Source organism: Bubalus bubalis, chromosome 8 (genome assembly GCF_019923935.1).
Source record: "Bubalus bubalis isolate 160015118507 breed Murrah chromosome 8, NDDB_SH_1, whole genome shotgun sequence".
Classification (NCBI taxonomy): Eukaryota; Metazoa; Chordata; class Mammalia; order Artiodactyla; family Bovidae; genus Bubalus; species Bubalus bubalis.
This window is the reverse complement of record NC_059164.1, coordinates 102154126-102171741: the sequence shown is the minus strand read 5'-3', so window position 1 is coordinate 102171741 and position 17616 is coordinate 102154126. Positions and strand designations below refer to the sequence as shown.

Sequence of the window (17616 nt, the reverse complement as noted above, 5' to 3'; positions counted from 1 at the left end):
TATTTCCTCTTTGGAAAAATGTCTGTTCAGTTCTGCCCATTTTTAAATTGTTTGTTTTGTTTTGATGCTGAGCTGTATGAGCTGTTTATATGTGTTGGGTATTATATACGTTGGCTATTAATCCCTTGTTGGCCATAGTGTTTGCAAATATTCTCTCCTATTCAGTAGGCTGTCTTTTCATTTTGTCGATGGTTTCCTTTGCCGTGCAAAATCTTTTCAGTTTAATTAGGTCCCAGTTGTTTCTTTTTGCATTTATTCCCTTTGCTTCAAGGGACAGATCCAATAAAAATATTGCTATGGCCTAATGCTTGTTTTTTAAGTTTGTCTTATGTGGTGTCTGATTCTTGGCAGTTGTTTCTTATTTACATTGTTCTTTTTCTGTCCTCTTAGCAATATATTTTTGCCTGTAATTGCTTTTATTGTATTTTGTTTTTTATTGTAAACTGTACAGTTCAATGGCAATAAGTACATTCACTATGTTGTGCAACCATCTCCACTTTCTGGTTCCAGAACATTTTCATAATCCCAAAAAGAAACCCCACACCCATCCATGGGCACACCTCATTTTTTCTTCTCCACAGCCTCTGGTAACCTCTAATCCACATTCTGTTTGCATGGATTTGGCTGTTTTGGAAGTTTCCTGTAAATGGAAACATACAATATTTTTCCTGTTGTATCTGGCTTCTTTCACTTAGCATAATGTCTTCAAAGTTTGCCATTTACTTCTGCATGTTACATGTCTTTTGTGAGGGTATATACCCAGGAGGAATCTCCCTGGAAGTTCCCTTTGTTACTAATTGTGCTCTGCCCGTAGAGTCTTCCTGAAATTTTAAATAAGTGACCAAAAAAATATATCTGATAACAAAATATTTTCTGCTTTTTACTTAATGTAGAGGTGGCAGAATTAAACATTTAAGGTAAGTATAGATTTGTTTACATAAAAAGGTTCTAATTTGATTACTGCTCCTGACCACATTTATTTCCAAACTAGTATCTGTGACCTTTGGGCTTCTCTGGTAGGTCAGATGGTAAAGAATCCACCTGCAATTCGGGAGTCCTGGGTTCGATCCCTGGGTTGGGAAGATCTCCTGGGGAAGGGAATGGCTATCTACTCCAGTATTTTTGCCTGGGGAATCCCATGGAGAGAAGAGCCTGGCAAGCTACAGTCCATGGAGTGACAAAGAATCAGTGATCTTTACCTACAGACTACTTTAGAATTGGCAAGGTCCCAAGATGGTTTTAGAAAAGGAATAAAAGAAGAACTTCAGATCTCAAGTCCAATGAGTAATCAATTTAACCAAATTGGAGCACAAAAGATGGACTCAGTTTGGGAGAAGAAAGTGGAGACCTCATTCATGATCTTTGAATGCTTCCTCACTGAGAAAAAATTTTAATATGTTTCAGAGCAAGGACTTACCTGGTGGTCCAGTGTTTAGGACTCCAGGCTTCCTCTGCAAGGGGGGGCCAGTTTGATCCCGGGTCAGGGAACTAAGATCCCACATGCTGCATAGTACTTCCTGCTCGTCACTGTCTTCACTTGCTATGCTTTTTCTCTGTCCTGATGTGGACTTAGGGCAATGATGCCAAACTTGCGCTGCACATTGGAGTCACTTGAGGAATCTTTTAAAGATGCTGGTGCCCAGATCCTACCCCTGGACGTTCTGATTTAATTGGTTTAGGGTATGACTTGGGCATTGGGGTTTTTTAAAAGGCCATGGGTGGGGCTTCCCTGGTGGCTCAGTTGTAAAGAAACTGCCTTGCCAATGCAGGGGACAGGTGTTCGATTCCCAGTCCGGGAAGATCCCACATGCCTTGGAGCAACTAAGCTTGTGCACTGCAACTATTGAGCCCGCGCCCTAGAGCCTGTGCTTTACTACAAAAGAAGCCACAGCAACGAGAAGCTCTCGCACCTCAGCTAGAGAGCAGCCCCTGTTCTCCGCAACTAGAGAAAAGCCTGCACAGCAACCAAGACCCAGCACAGCCAAAACAAATAAATAAAATTATTTTTTAAAAAAAGGCCATGGGTGGTTCTAATGGGCAGCAGGGTTTGAGAACCCCCCTAGTTAAAAGGACCAGAGAAATAGGTCAACCTGGGGAGCTGTCTACAGTGTTGTGGCACCTGTACAGCTTGCCTAGCTTTTGGTACAATCATAGATCACAGTCAGCTCCTCCGCCCCGCGCCTCTCCCATTCTGGGAACCTTGGCGAACTGCAGCTGCATCTCACCACAGTCAGCAGTCAGGGGCGCCTCTTCTTTGCAGCCGGTATACTCTGGGTAACACAGTTATGGTTAAAGCAGACCAGTTTCTTCGGCTCCACCCTTTCCCTTCCCGCACACTGCACCTTAGACTGCTCCTGTGTTCTCCGCTGGTCTGCTCTGGTTTTCCCCCATCTTACTAGGGGTTCCAGATTTGGTGAATCATTCCTGCCTCTAGTAACTGGCAATCGAATCTCAAACATGAGGTACAGTCGTATAGAGAATAGGAGTCTCATGACTTGGATACTTTTCAGGGTTGGTTTGATTGATGCCATTTTATACTGTAGACTAATGTTCTCTAGATTTTTATCTTTCACAGGTCTTGGTTTCTTTCTCGCTTGGCTGGCATTGTGGTGAGCTATTTCCTGTGTTCTACACAAACTGACTAGCTCTTTGATTCTGTCCACCCTCCCCCCATGAGGTGTTGGGGAGCAGAGCAGGTGAAAGGAAGAGGTGTTTTGATACAAACAACTCTTGAAAAACAAGACTCTCTAGAGAATGGACGTGTGGAGACAGTGGGGGAGGGAGAGAGTGGGATGGATTGAGAGAAGCACTGACATCTATACACGACCACGTGCAAATTCGATAGATAGTGGGAAGCTGCTGCGTAACACAGGGAGCGCAGCTCAGGGCTCTGATGACTTACAGGAGTGGCATGGGAGGGCGGCTCAAGAAGGATATGCATATGGCTGATTCACGCTGCTGCTGTACAGCAGAAACTAACACAACATTGCAAAGCAGTTGTATTCCAATTAAAAAAACAAACTGGGGCTCCCCTGGTGGCTCAGTAATAACGAGCAGGCGATAAGGGTTTGATCCCTGGTCTGGGAAGATCCCACATGCCTCGGAACAGCTAAGCTCATGTGCCTCAGCTATTGAGCCTGTGTTCTAGATCCCATGAGCTGCAACTACTGAAGCCTGGGGTCTCTAGAGTCTGTCTGTGCTTCACAACAAGAGAAGCCACCACATTAAGAATCCCCCGCAACTAGAGAGTGGCGTCTGCATACCACAACTAGAGAAAAGCGCTTGCAGTAATGAAGACCTAGCAGAGGCCAAAAAAAAAAAAAAAAAAAGAGAGAGAGAGAGAGAAATAAAATTATTTTAAAAAATAAAAATAAACTAAAACCAAGACTCTCCCTAAGGTTATCATTTTCTCGTTGGTCTGGTTGTGGAGCCTAGGGTTGACCCTATGTTTATTGACTTGCGAAGTGCCAAAGCTCACACGTGTGAATATCTAGTTCAGGAACCTAGCTTAGAATTTCATCCAACAGGCCCAACCAGCAACTCCCAGCCCTGACTGCACACTGAAATCATCTGGGGTCCCACCTCCTGTCAAATTAAATAACCGTCTCTGAGGGTGTGGCCAGGCTTAGGTATTTCTCAGCACTGCCCAGTTGGTTATTATGTGTAGCCAGGGATGAGAACCTCTCTGCAGGCTAGACCTCATCTGTGGTTGGGGGAGCACTTCCTGCCAGGGTTAAAATAACCTTTCATTCTGTGGCTGGAAGAAAAGAATGAAAAGATCATTTGTTTTTAGGCTTTTGGCTTGAGATTCCTGAGAGACTTTCTTGCCTCTCCCAAGGTCATCTTCGCTCTTTTTAGAAAAGTTATCATTTCCTATCCCAACTCATGCTCTTTGAAGTTTATCTGCTCCAAGGGCAGGCAGCCTTCTGCAAACGCTTGTCTGTCCCTGGGCAGCTCATAAGGGCTTATAAGGGTGAGCTCTTTTCTGTGCTGGGAGGTGGGGAGTCCCATGGCTGTGAGTCACGAGAAGGTCACCTTGAACATGCTTATCCAGGTGTGCCCTTTGGTCCAGCAGCATTAGCATCACCTAGGAGCTTGTGAGAAATGTACACTCAGCCCTCATCCCAGACCTCCTGATCAGGGACTCTGGGGGTGGTGTCTAGCAATCTGTGTTCGAACAAACCTTCTCAACGATTCTGATGTGAGCTAGAAAGTTGAGACTCACTCTGTAGGTCTGGGACAGGGCCTGAGAATTTGCGTTTCTGACAACCTCCTAGGTGATGCTGATCGGGGGACTTCACTTTGAGAACCACTAGTTTTGAGAACCCCAAGAGGCCTTGGGAGATTTTCACTCCGTTTCCTGGCTAAAGCCTCGTAGCCAGTATTAGGGACCTGGAACTGAGAATGATCAGAAGAAAGTGAGAAGGAAGCTTCTGCATCTTAAACCTAAACACGACTTCTATCAAGCCCTGACCATGACAGGTTTGGCTGAAGGTTGAATCAGTCAGCTGCTGAACTTGTCTCCTCAATGCCAATCATGAGAAACAGTTTCTTTTCTTTTTAAAAAAATAATTTATTAAATGTTCATGTTTGCTTGATGAAGCACTAGACATAGCCTTTATGGATCTGGGAACTGCCATAGAAAATAGACTAGCATAAGGGAGCTTGCTCAGTCGTGTCTGACTCTGCAACCCCATGGACTGTAGCCCACCAGGCTCCTTTGTCCATGGGATTTCTCAGGCAAGAATACTGGAGTGCGTTGCCGCTTACTTTTCCAGGGGATATTCCTGACCCAGGGAGCGAACCCTCGCCTGTTGAGTCTCCTGCATTGGCAGGAAGATTCTTTACCAAATGGCACCACCTGGGAAGCCTGAAATAGTTTCATTTTTTCTTTTGGCCTCGCTGTGATGCATGCAGGATCTTAGTTTTCCAACCAGGAATTGAACCTGTGCCTCCTGCAGTGGAAGCATGGAGTCTTAACCACTGCACTGCCAGGGAAGTCCCAAGAGACAGTTTCTATCATTTATTGTGTCCCTCCTACACCATATTCTTCCTTGGTAGCTCAGATGGTAAAGAATCTGCTTGCAATGCAAGAGACCCAGGTTCAATCCCTGGAGAAGATCTCCTGGAGAAAGAATTTACTCCAGTATTCTTGCCTCCCGTGGACAGAGGAGCCTTGTGGGCTACAGCCCATGGGGTTGCAAAGAACTGGACATAACTTAGCTACTAAACAATAACAGCAACAAGGGAACAGTAACTGGGATAATCTAGCATGGCTTTCTTTTTTTTTCTTTTTGGTTTGGAAAATTTTCAGTCCTGTTTGTTTTTATTTTTCCAGATTATGTTTTTAATTTTCTTGAGTTCTGGGTTCAGTGATGAACTTTTCCTCATATATGAGTCATCTTTTATTTCTCATGTTACCTAGCCTCAGTTTTCCAAAATAAAAAGTAAAACATTTCCTCATAGGCTATAAATAACAGATCCAGTACCTGTCACTTAGAAAATATGTGATAAGTGTTAATGTCCGTACTTCTGGTCTTACTTGCATGCATATGGGCTGCTGCTGCTGCTAAGTCACTTCAGTCGTGTCCGACTCTGTGTGACCCCATAGATGGCAGCTCACCAGGCTCCGCCGTCCCTGGGATTCTCCAGGCAAGAACACTGGAGTGGGTTGCCATTTCCTTCTCCAGTGCAGGAAAGTGAAAAGTGAAAGTGACGTCGCTCAGTCATGTCCGACTCCTCGAGACCCCATGGACTGCAGCCCACCAGGCTCCTCTGTCTAGGGGATTTTCCAGGCAAGAGTACTGGAGTGGGGTGCCTGCTAAGTCACTTCATTTGTGTCTGACTCTGTGGACTGTAGCCTACAGACTTCTCTGTCCATGGGATTCTCCAGGCAAGAATGCTGGGGAATGCTGGTGATCTTCCCAACCCAGCCATCAAACCCGAGTCTCTTATGTCTCCAGGACTGGCAAGCAGGTTCTTTACCACTTCCCAGTGCCACCTGGGAAGTTCTTGGTCTTAGTTACTCCCCAGATAAGTGAGTGAGAACTGCCCCACTTTTTTGAAATTAGGGTGGAGATAAACCCTCTAAGAAGCTTGGAAAAGTCTAGGAAATGTGGGAAAACAGATCAGGGCCTCCCAGGGATGGAGCTACAGGTCAGAACCCAAGGCTAGATATGACATGTTGCTGACTGAAGCTGGGTTCAAGGTGAGGATTATAGAATCTAGAGGAATGAATAGTTTGCCTGAGGATAGAGATGAGAAATGAAGAGTGATCTGGGCCCTCAGACAGGCAGCATCAAGGACCCAGCCAGCACCATGTGTGCTGGATGGGCTCCTCCTATGGGCATGAGTGTCTTAGGTGGGCTGGGAAAGCCCAGACTCTTGGGGCTCCAGGCAGAGGGCTTCTCCATAGGCTTGTCTGGCTGCCTTTAGTTATTTAGAGGAAATACTGACTTCCAGGACCTTGGAAGTGCCCCACTGCCCCTTGGCAAGGGCAGAGTAGGTGCAAGACAGGTAAGACCGAGGCTGTATGTTGCTGGAATCTGGAGAGGGGCTGGGTCTTCAAGTATGACCTTAATCCGGCCATAGGCGAGGTACGATCGTCTTGGCACTGTGACCACAACATCTGGACTGAAGCTCAAAGGAAAGAAAGGTTCTTAATTCCTCCCACCTACCCGCTGTCTGATATCTCTGAGCTGGAGGGTAGAAGCTGCCTAGCGGTGGGGTGTTTCAGTGAGCTCATTTTCTGCTCTGGATTGAGAGGGTCATTAGTGGCAATGCCCAGGGGAGTGAGAGGTCTAGAGAGGTAAGGAGGCTCACACATGTCTGGTAAAAGCTGTACTGGAAGGATTTCCTGCTTTGGGGCGGAGGCTGCATCCCTTCCTGCTGTAGAATCTCTTCATAGATGCCCCCCTCCCTTGATGGTTGGGAAAGAGATAAGGTGTAGTTTTGCCTAGCCGCTGAGGGCTCTGGGGAGTGGGGGCTGTGGGGGAGCAGTTATCTGAAACCACAAACCCCAAGAGCAAGCAGAGAGCTGATGTCAGCTTTATCAGGGAGTGCCAGAAACACACTAAAAGCCAGGACTCCTGGTGAAGAAAACCAGGAGAGTGCATGCCCTAGAAAATGGCTGGGATACAGGCTGTCAACAGAGTCTGACCACCTGCCCTTGACTTTTACATGAAGCAGGGAGTATGGGAGGGCTGGCTGGGTTTTAAGGGCTCAGGCGGTGGCTGCCATGGTTGTTGATTCTGACTTTTCTTTTGGGGTTCCTACAGCTAGATCCAAAAGCAATGCCAGAGTGTTTCAGAAATGCCTTACACACAGACAGTGGCATTTGAATAGTGACTTTCAAACACCAATTCTTAGAGAATAACTTTTATGTAGGTGTTTACATTACAAAAATCACTGTCGATTTCAATAAGATAATTTTGCAGTCAGTTGCATTTCTGTTTACAGTGACAACAAAAAACAATAGTGACAACTGATTTATGCTTAATATTTGGGAAATGAAAGAGAACTATGAAAAGAAAGATTTTAATTCTCAGTAAGAAAAATAGAATAAGACTTGAATAAATGAAGAGATTTTTTTTTTGTCCTAGAATCAGAAGATTTAAAATAGTAAGATGACATAATATCTAATCTAATGTATGGAGTTAACACAAATTAGTTTCCATATGATATTTTGTGGAAATTGACAAAACAATACTACAATTTCTATAGAGAAAATAATAGTTAAGCACATTAAGGAAATTTTTGAAAGAAATGAACCAATAATAGGATAAATTATTCTGTTAATATTTAAAATGTGGTACAAAGGACATTTATATCGTATGGTATCAGATGCAAAGCAGAATAGTAGATTGATAAAGACATAATAAGGATTCCTTGCATTCTAAATTTGCTAAAAAGTTAACAAACAATAGTTCTGGACAACAAAATAGTAAGAAAGGAATCCTATTCAATAGACGTTACTGAGAAAAGATATAAAGCACTTCTGTCCTCCTCTGATGCTGGTTTTCAAAATAAGCTCCAGATATTTTAAAGTTGAAAATATCTTTTATAAAAGTGAAACAAAATGATATATTATAGTTATCCAGCTGTGGTGGAGGAATTAATTTCTCAAGTATTAAAACAGTGGGCTAAATTACAAGTGGTGAATTGGAAGGATCTGATTGTATAAAAATTGAGCAATAGAAAGCTTAATAAGTTCTTGATAAAAAGGGAAAAGTGCAAAACTATTTGAAATAAACAAGGCTTGTAAAGATTAGTATTAAAAATATAAAGAACAATTGAAAAGAAAATGTAAATACAAAGAAAATATAAAGAATATATTTTTAATACTAATAAAAATAAAAATATATTTTAAAAAATATAAAAAATAAAAATTGTTCTTATAAAAATATAAAGAACAATCTATAACAACTGTTATAGATAAACAGTTAAAAGATATGAACAAATAGTATAAGAGGAAGTATGAGCATCAAACCTACATTTGGAATATTTCAGTCTTGCTAATAATTAAAGTGCAAATTAAAAGCATGAATCTATTTCTTAGTTAAGTAGCAAAAGTGATAAAACTCTATGTTAATGTGCTTGGAGGGAAAGAGACACACTCTCTAGATTTACTAGTATGTTTTCTGCAGAGCAGGAGATCAAAATGAAACACAAACCACTTAGGCAATACTCTCAAATAAATCTCAAGAAAATAATGTGAAAGAGGAAAGGTTTATAAAGTGGTATAGTGAAAATCTGGCCATTACCTAACCACCTGACAATTTGATAATGGTTGTACAAACTGGAAAATATTAAGATCCCATCACATTAGCAACTATTAAAACCATAAATCTGAGGATGTTGGTGATATTATAGGGAATGTACGTATATAAGTTAAGAAGTAGAAGACATATGTTAGGTGAACATTGGTAATTGTCAGATTATGTTTGTCTGATGAAAACATCAATGCCGTCAGCGTCTCAATGCTTGGTCTGATAAGTCAGTGCTTGTGGGACGTCAGTGTGATTATAATTTGGGGGTCTTATTGAAAGGCAGATTTTGATTCACATGAACTGGGGTGGAGCCTGGGATATTCTAAATTTGTGATAATGGTAAAGCTACTCCTCCCACCACATTTTTAAGAGCAAATGTTTAAATCTCTGCCATGCAGTCTTGTGACCACTAGTCATATGAGGCTATTCAAATTTAGATTAATTGAAATAAAATGGAAAATTTAGTTTCCTAAGTCTTACTACCTATATTTCAAGGGTGCATTAGTCATGCATGGCTTACATCTCAGAAAGCTCAGATTATAGAACAAGTCCATCATCACAGAAAGTTCTGTCAGACCTGAATCATCAGTCTTAAAGTGAAGGGGACTTTTATCACTTTTTTGGTAAAGTTGTTTGAATGCTATTACAAGCTTGTTCCATTCCTTTGTAGTCAGAAATCACATAGGTATACATTCATAGAAGTGATAAAGCAAGGGACAGTTTCATCTAGTTTAGTTTGATCAATGAAATTCTTTTATCCCATTGATTTTATTGTCATTCCATAAATGTGTTATCCTAATTATTATTAGCCTCTCAAGGGGCAGTCATTTCCACTAAATTGGTTTCAGTTCCTTTGCTACTTTTTCCTCATCTTACATAATTAACATATACTAGAGGAGACATTTAAAGAAGGATTGCAATAAATTAAAGCATAACGTGTGTGTTGTTAATCAGCTATACCCCAATACAAAATAAAAAGTTAAAAAAAAAAAGAATACATGTGTATAATTTATGAAGAGATCCTCATATTCTCTTTTCCTATCTATGTGTTTCATCCGTTTATATTTTTAAAGTGTATTCTTGAAGCTGGACCAACCTTGTGTTAGTTACCCAAGGATGTGGGCATTGATTTTCATTTGAAAGGTTTCCTGGATGATTGCTTTTTCTTTATTTTCTGTGAAGTGGAAATGCTGACCATTGTTATTTTCTTCCAGGAATTTATGCAAATATTCTCACGAGGTTCTCTCAGAAGATAACTTCAGGGTCCTGACAAACCATGGGCTCTCTGGACTGAACCAAGAGGAATTAGCTGTGCTCCTTCTCCAAAGTGACCCTTTCTTTATGCCCGAGGTAAGTTCTGATTCCTCAGTTTGAAAAGCAAGGAGAATGCCTTTGGCAGTGTGATGTCCTGTGTGTGTTGGAATGGGGGCAGAGAAAACCTGGCACCAGGGCTCTGCAGGTGGCAGTCAGCAGGTGGCTGTTGCTAAGTGACCTGGAGATGCCAACAGTTTCCTTCTTATTTGAAGTTTAATAAGTATTTGAGTCTGGAATGCCTCCTCCCCTGGGCTGCTAGGGAACCCTATGTGAACAAGTGTGATCTGAAGAACTAGCAATAAGACTAATTGCTGCCTTACATCCCAGTGACTTCCTGGAAGAGGTGGGCTTTGAAGCAAGATTTTGGAAGGTGACAGGGTACATTGTTTGAGCCTCAGTTCAGTTCAGTTCAGTTCAGTCGCTCAGTCGTGTCCGACTCTTTGTGACCCCATGAATCGCAGCACGCCAGGCCTCCCTGTCCATCACCAACTCCCGGAGTTCACTCAGACTCACATCCATCGAGTCAGTGATGCCACCCAGCCATCTCATCCTCTGTCGTCCCCTTCTCCTCCTGCCCCCAATCCCTCCCAGCATCAGAGTCTTTTCCAATGAGTCAACTCTTTGCATGAGGTGGCCAAAGTACTGGAGTTTCAGCTTTAGCATCATTCCTTCCAAAGAAATCCCATGGCTGATCTCTTTCAGAATGGACTGGTTGGATCTCCTTGCAGTCCAAGGGACTCTCAAGAGTCTTCTCCAACACCACAGTTCAAAAGCATCAATTCTTCAGCGCTCAGCCTTCTTCACAGTCCAACTCTCCCATCCATACATGACCACAGGAAAAACCATAGCCTTGACTAGACGGACCTTTGTTGGCAAAGTAATGTCTCTGCTTTTGAATATGCTATCTAGATTGGTCATAACTTTCCTTCCAAGGAGTAAGCGTCTTTTAATTTCATGGCTGCAGTCACCATCTGCAGTGATTTTGGAGCCCAGAAAAATAAAGTCTGACACTGTTTCCACTGTTTCCCCATCTATTTCCCATGAAGTGATGGGACCAGATGCCATAATCTTCGTTGCTTGAGGCTAAGTTGTAGCAAAGAGATCTCAAAATGCAGTGATTCAAGTAAAATATTACTTTGTTTCTCCATCTCTTGGTAGTCTAGATCTGAGGTCAGTAAACTATACTCCATGGACCACATCCCACCTGCCGCCTGTTTTTGTAGTTTAATTGGAACACAGCCACACTCATTCATTTATATATTGTCTATGACTGCTTTCTCATACAAGAGGGAGATGAGTATTTGCAACAGAGATTGATGGCCTGCCAAGCCTAAAATATTTACTATTTGATCATTTATGGTAATAGTTTGCTGACCTTTGATCTTGCCTAGAGGTAGGCAGGCAGGTAGTCTGATGGTCAGGCAGCTGAATTCCATGATGTCATGTAGGGATTCAGGCCAATAGGTCTGCCTTGTTATCTTATATATAATAGATCTGTTTTATTACTGGACCAGTAGATATCTCTTTTAACATATGGCTTCCTCCTCCTCATGGTACAAGGAGGCTCTTCTCAGTGTCATCTTTTTTCTAGCCAACAGGAATGTAGAGAAGGAGTAAGTAAAAGACAAGCTGCTTCCTTTTTAAAAAGATGTGAAGCAAAAATAAAAAGATGTGACTTGGATATTATATTTCATTCATTGTATGCTCCATCTCATTCGCCAGAACTTATCACATGACTGCATTTACGGAGAAGGCAGGCTGGCAAATGTAGTTTTCTGGCTGGGTAGCTATATGTCCAGCTAAAACTTGGAAGCTTCTATTATTAGAAGAAGGATAAGAATAATCTCAGATAATTAACAGTCTCATCCACCTAGGAATATTGACTTGAAAATCAGATGATTCTGCTTAAAGAATGGTATCTGAGAATGATCTGAGAAAAATCCTTGTGTACAGAAGTTAGCCTCACATTGGAAGAGAGGCCCAGAAACGTAATGGAAGCCTCAGGTTGAGAGGGTGGAAGGGACTGAGATAAGATAACAAGGTTGAAATTCGGTCGTGCTTTTATGTTGACAAGATAGCTATTAGGGACATCTGGAGGGTTAAACGTCTTTTGACTCTAAGCTCAGTGTGTTTCCCTGAGGACTTAGGAAAACTTAGGACACGTGGGGTGATTTTGCGCTGATGACTGAGCTCAGGCAAGATAGGAATGCAAGATACTCTGTAAAAATGTCTTCAGAGAGGAAGGGTGGGGGAGGACTATTTAACTATATGTAACTCACTTCCCCAGGCATTCTTTCATTTATGTACGTGAGTTTCTCTCTCTCTTTCTCTCTCTGTTTCCAGGAACCCAAGGTTCAGAGGTCTTAGGATCTCTATGGCCCCTGGCCTATGTGCCAGCCAGCCCAGTCCTTCCTGGCTACCAGTATGGGGAAAATGCCTTACACCCTAACTCGTTAAAGGTCACGTTGACTAACAGAGGCACCCTCTCCTTTCCCTTTCATGTGAAAGAATGACGACAGTTGAACGCTTGTCATGACTCTTGAGAGTCATGGGGTTGCCCGGGGTCCAACCTAGTGTTAAACTTGCAGGGTTGGAAACATCACTCACCAGATCAGCTCTCTGCTTCTGTTCTCCAAAATCACCAAGGACTTGCTATATCAGGTCCCTGGAGAATAAGGAGTGGCAGCTCTTCCTTTCTCTAGGAAAGAACCCTCCTGGATGGTGCTGTTGCTGACTTAGACCAGAAAAAGCCCATCAACAAAAGTGCTGGGAGGCTTCTCGTAGGAGGACGCTGACCTTAATTACACAGAGTCTGAAGTGTCACCTGAGGCTCCCTTATAGTGCCCATGGATTTTAAGAATTCGGTACCATGATTAGAGGGTAGGGTGGAACGGTTTGTGCTTGAAGTTTATTTTTAGCCGATAACTTAATTGCCTCTTGCCACGTATTGGGGTAGGATCACAGACGAACAGACTGCACTGCTTCCTGGGACCAGAGGTCTGAGAAGCTGGTTCCTGTGACAGGGAATCAACTAGAGCATCGATGACATAAGTCTCTATTTGACTATTCTGGGCAAGAGTTGTCTCTAAAGGAGTGTTTTAACTTGGGGGAGTAGGGCGGAGTATTTTCAAGGTTTTAGCAGGGGAGGGGAGTGGTTAGCCAGAGTTCAGCTAGTTCCGAGGATAGTTGATCAATGATGGTTCCTCCATGTCTCTAAGTTCTGTCTTTGCCACCAACTACGTATGTGATCTTGGACAAGGCATTTCATCCTCCAGGGTCTCACTTTACTTACTGTTTGCTTTGAACTCATTCAGCTAACACTCAGGAGTGCAAGGGTAGCACTGAGTTAAATCCTGAAGCCAATGGTGGACAAGGCACACGCCTGCCCTCAAATACCGATCACGTTCACACTTTTCCACTTTGCTTAACCTGTGAGAACATAAAAGCATAAACCTGAACTTCCTGGTATATAAACATGGATAATTGAAGTGCATTTATTAAAAGGGAGAAATGGGTCTCATTTGTTCTGGCAGGAGCAGTCTTTTTTAAACATCAGAATAGTGCTAGGAATGTTAATCAAAGTATCATTTGTGAAGTTGCTAATAATCCTTGTTTTACTTGAGCCTCGAGAATTCTGGCTCTCAAGCTTTAGTGTGGGTCAGAATCGCCAGGAGTGTTTGTCAAACCCAGATTGCTGGGCTCCTCCTCTGGCCATTCTGACTGTAGATACAGGGAAGGGCCCAAGGGTTTGTATTTCTAGTTAGTTTTCAGTTGGAGCTGATGCTGTTGGTACAGGGACCACACTTTGAGAACTGTTGGCCAAGAGTCTCGATTCTGGCTCGTAGACTCTATCACAATGATATGTATTTGCATCAGGTTTAGAAGTTGTTTGTATGGCTCAATCATGGTTGAATCCATGTCTTTCCCACCTGGATACACCACAGTGGCCCATGTTGATCTGGTTTGCTCAGACTCTGTCGAAACAACTTCAAATGCTTTTGTGTTTAAGCCTCTTTGTGTAATGATTCAAACATTTGCATCACATTTTGTATTGTGCTCAAGACATTACGTATTTTATTATTTAACCTGCTCCACAACATGGTTAGGTGAGGGGAGCAAATATTTTTGTCTTTTACAGCAAGGGCAAGAGGCTGGGAGTAAGTAAGTAACTCAGATGTGAAATCACGTATAGCTGCTTCCAGCTGCAGACTTCAACCAACATCCTCTAGTTCTGTATCACAGGGTCTGGCCTCACTGACGATTCTTCTCCTGCTTTCCTTTAGTAAGAATTACATCTCTGTAGAGCTAGATATGTAGATATACCTATTTACATATAAAAATGATCAGCTATCACTTGGTCTTTTGAGAAACTGCCACATTCTGCCTAGCTCCCAGCAGCTGAAGATAAGACCTCACATCCTTTTTTTTCTTCCTTTTGACTGTACTATGTGGCACACAGTGCCCCCTGCAGTGTTCTTCTAATTGAGGATGGTCTTTTAATTGAAGATGTGTTGATATCCAAAGGTGGGCCTTCCTCTTTGGGATTCCTTTATATGTAGGGCTCCCTTTGGGTCCTGTTTTGTTCTATCTATAGCTGGCCATCTTATGCTGATTCTTCCAAAAGAGGTTAATAAAAGTCAAGTTTCTTTAAGTTAGTTTGTAGGCCTCTTCTACCCTAAATAAGTCACTGATTGAATATAACTCAACAGAGATTACAGAATTATACACATACATTTCTTTCCTTAGATATATCTCTGCTTCTGCTCACGTGCTCAGTTGTGTCTTGACTCTTTGCGACCCCATGGACTGTAGCCCACCAGGCTCCACTGTCCATGGGATTCCCAGACAAGAATACTAGAGAGGGTTGCCATTTCCTTCTCCAAGGGATCTTCCTGACACAGGGATTGAACCTGCGTCTCCTGCAGCTCCTGCATTCCAGGCAGATTTTTTTACCTGCTGGGTCATCAGGGAAGTTTATATCTGTGCTTCTGTTTTTTCTTTTTCTTCCAGGAAATAAGAAAATATGAATTTTTTTCTTACCAGGAAGTAAAAAAAATGCATTTTTATTTTTTATTTATTTCATCAATATTTATTGGAGTATATAGTTGATTTACAATGTTGTGTTAGTTTCAGGTGTACAGCAGAGTGAATCAGTTATACCTATACATAGATCCAACCCGCCCATCCTAAAGGAAATCAGTCCTGAATATTCATTGAAAGGGCTGATGTTGAAGCTGAAACTCCAATATTTTGGCCACCTAATGGGAAGAACTGACTCATTTAAAAAGACCCTGATGCTGGGAAAGATTGAAGGTGGAAGGAAAAGGGGATGACAGAGGATGAGATGGTTGGATGGCATCACTGACTCAATGGACATGAGTTTGAGTAAACTCTGGGAGTTGGTGATGGGCAAGGAGGCCTGGCATGCTGCAGTCCATGGGGTCACAAAGAGTTGGACACAACTGAGCGACTGAACTGAACTGAACTGATACATAGATACACTCTTTTTTAGATTCTATTCCCATATAGATCATTATATTTACACGAACTTTCCTTAATGTGTGGCATATAGAGAAACATGTTTTCTTTCTGGCTCTTGTTTCTTTCTTCTGTAGATATGCAAGAATTATAAGGGCGAGGGTGGAAGACAGATTTGTAACCAGCAGCCCCCGTGTGAAAGACTCCACGTCTGTGAACATTTTACCCGAGGGAACTGTGGTTATGCCAACTGCTTCCGGTCCCATAACCTGATGGACAGAAAGGTGCTGGCCGTCATGAGGGAGCACGGGCTGAACTCAAGCGTGGTACAGAACATCCAGGACATCTGCAATAGCAGGCACCGCCGGAAGAAGCCCTCAGCATGGAAAGGTAAGCGTGGTGGCCTTCTTAACAGGATAAATGGAAATAAACAGAAATCACAAGGAGAGGAAATCTCTACTTATACTCACCCTACCTCATCATGTAAAATTAGTTTGCCTTTCAGACCTTGTCGATATGCATACACAATTTTTACATAATTATGATCATAGTATATGTGTGATTTTGCAATTTGATTTCATGCTCTTCCATGCATCCACACCACACAGACACACTTCACACTTGGGCGCATTGCCAACATATATGCGCCTCTCACTAACGGACATGTGCCACACACCATATGTGCAAACCTCACGTACACACACATAAACCCCTCACATGTCCACCATGTATGCGTATCACACACACACATGCACACACTTCATATAAACATATGTGAACCCCACATATAAACATCACATACAAGCACACCACACTTTTTGCACACACGAACACACTCGCTCACTCCCTCCCTTCTCTCTGCTTCCCGGGGCTGTGACTTAACATGTTTCTAGAAAGAGGTCATTTTTTTTTAAATTTTGGATATTGCTGACTTAAGCTTGGGCATTTGGGGGCCAGATGAACAACTCTGGATAATTCCAAGCTTCAGTGAAATCAGACCTTTCCTTATTTTCTTTTTTTGTTGTTGTTTTAAGTATTGTGACTTCTTAGCTTAGGTACACCTGTGTCACAATATGGGTGAACTCTTAGTGATTTGGGGGCACTCGTCTCTGATGAGCACTAGTCTGTCTCTCCATTCACCCTAGCGGTGAATGTGGACTTGAACTTGAGGACTGTGGACAGCCCCACCTAAGACAGTGGGCATTGAGGAGCTGCATCTAAGTCCCATGAGAGAAGCCGAGAAGAGCCAGGGTTGGCTCAACCTTTATCCTAGGCCAAAGGTGAGGTGTTTTCTGCTGGGCTGGCAGGAAGTGGGGATTCTTCCATTGTCATAACCACCTTGTCAAGATTTTCACACAAATTAATTTTTTTAAACTTCTTATTGGATTTTGGAGAATACTCAATTAACAATGTTGAGACAGTTTCAGGTTCACAGCAGAGGGCCTCAGCCTTATATATACATGTATCCATTCTCCCCCAAACTCCCCTCCCATCTAGGCTGCCATGAGCACTGAGCAGAGCTCCGTGCTCTGCTACAGAGCTACACAGTAGGTCCTGTCCTCTGCTGTGCTACACAGTAGGTCCTTGTTGGTTGGCCACTTTAAATATAGCAGTGTGTATATGTTGATCCCAAATTCCCTAACCATCCCTTCCCTCCGTCCTTCCCCTGCTGGTAATCATAAGTTCCTTCTCTAAGTCTATGAGTCCTTTTCTGTTTTGTGAATAAATTCATTTGTATCATTTCTTTTAAGATTACCCATATAAGGCATGTCATAGGATATTTCTTATCTATTTGACTCACTTCATTCTAGTATGAAGTAATATGACCCTCTAGGTTGTCATACAACCTACAACCAGCAACATACATACTGTGTTGCTGCAAATGGCATTATTCCATTCTTTTTTAATGGCTGAGTAGTATTCCATTGTATATATGTACCACATCTTCTTTATTCATTCCTCTGCCAATGGACGTTTAGGTTGCCTCCATGTCGTGGCTGGGCTTCCCTGGTAGCTCAGCAGGTAAAGAATCCACCTGCAATGCAGGAGACACTGG

The 17616-nt window shown here is 42.5% G+C and overlaps 1 protein-coding gene across 1 annotated transcript in view; it reads left to right on the top strand.

The window, feature by feature from the left end:
* The window catches only part of ZC3HAV1 (zinc finger CCCH-type containing, antiviral 1), a 52364-nt gene that overhangs the window by 12519 nt on the left and 22229 nt on the right, over positions 1-17616 (top strand). The window contains exons 2-3 of the mRNA XM_006078765.4: positions 9983-10118; positions 15698-15950. Of these exons, the coding sequence (XP_006078827.3) occupies positions 9983-10118; positions 15698-15950 (389 nt within the window). The remainder of the gene's footprint in view (positions 1-9982; positions 10119-15697; positions 15951-17616) is intronic.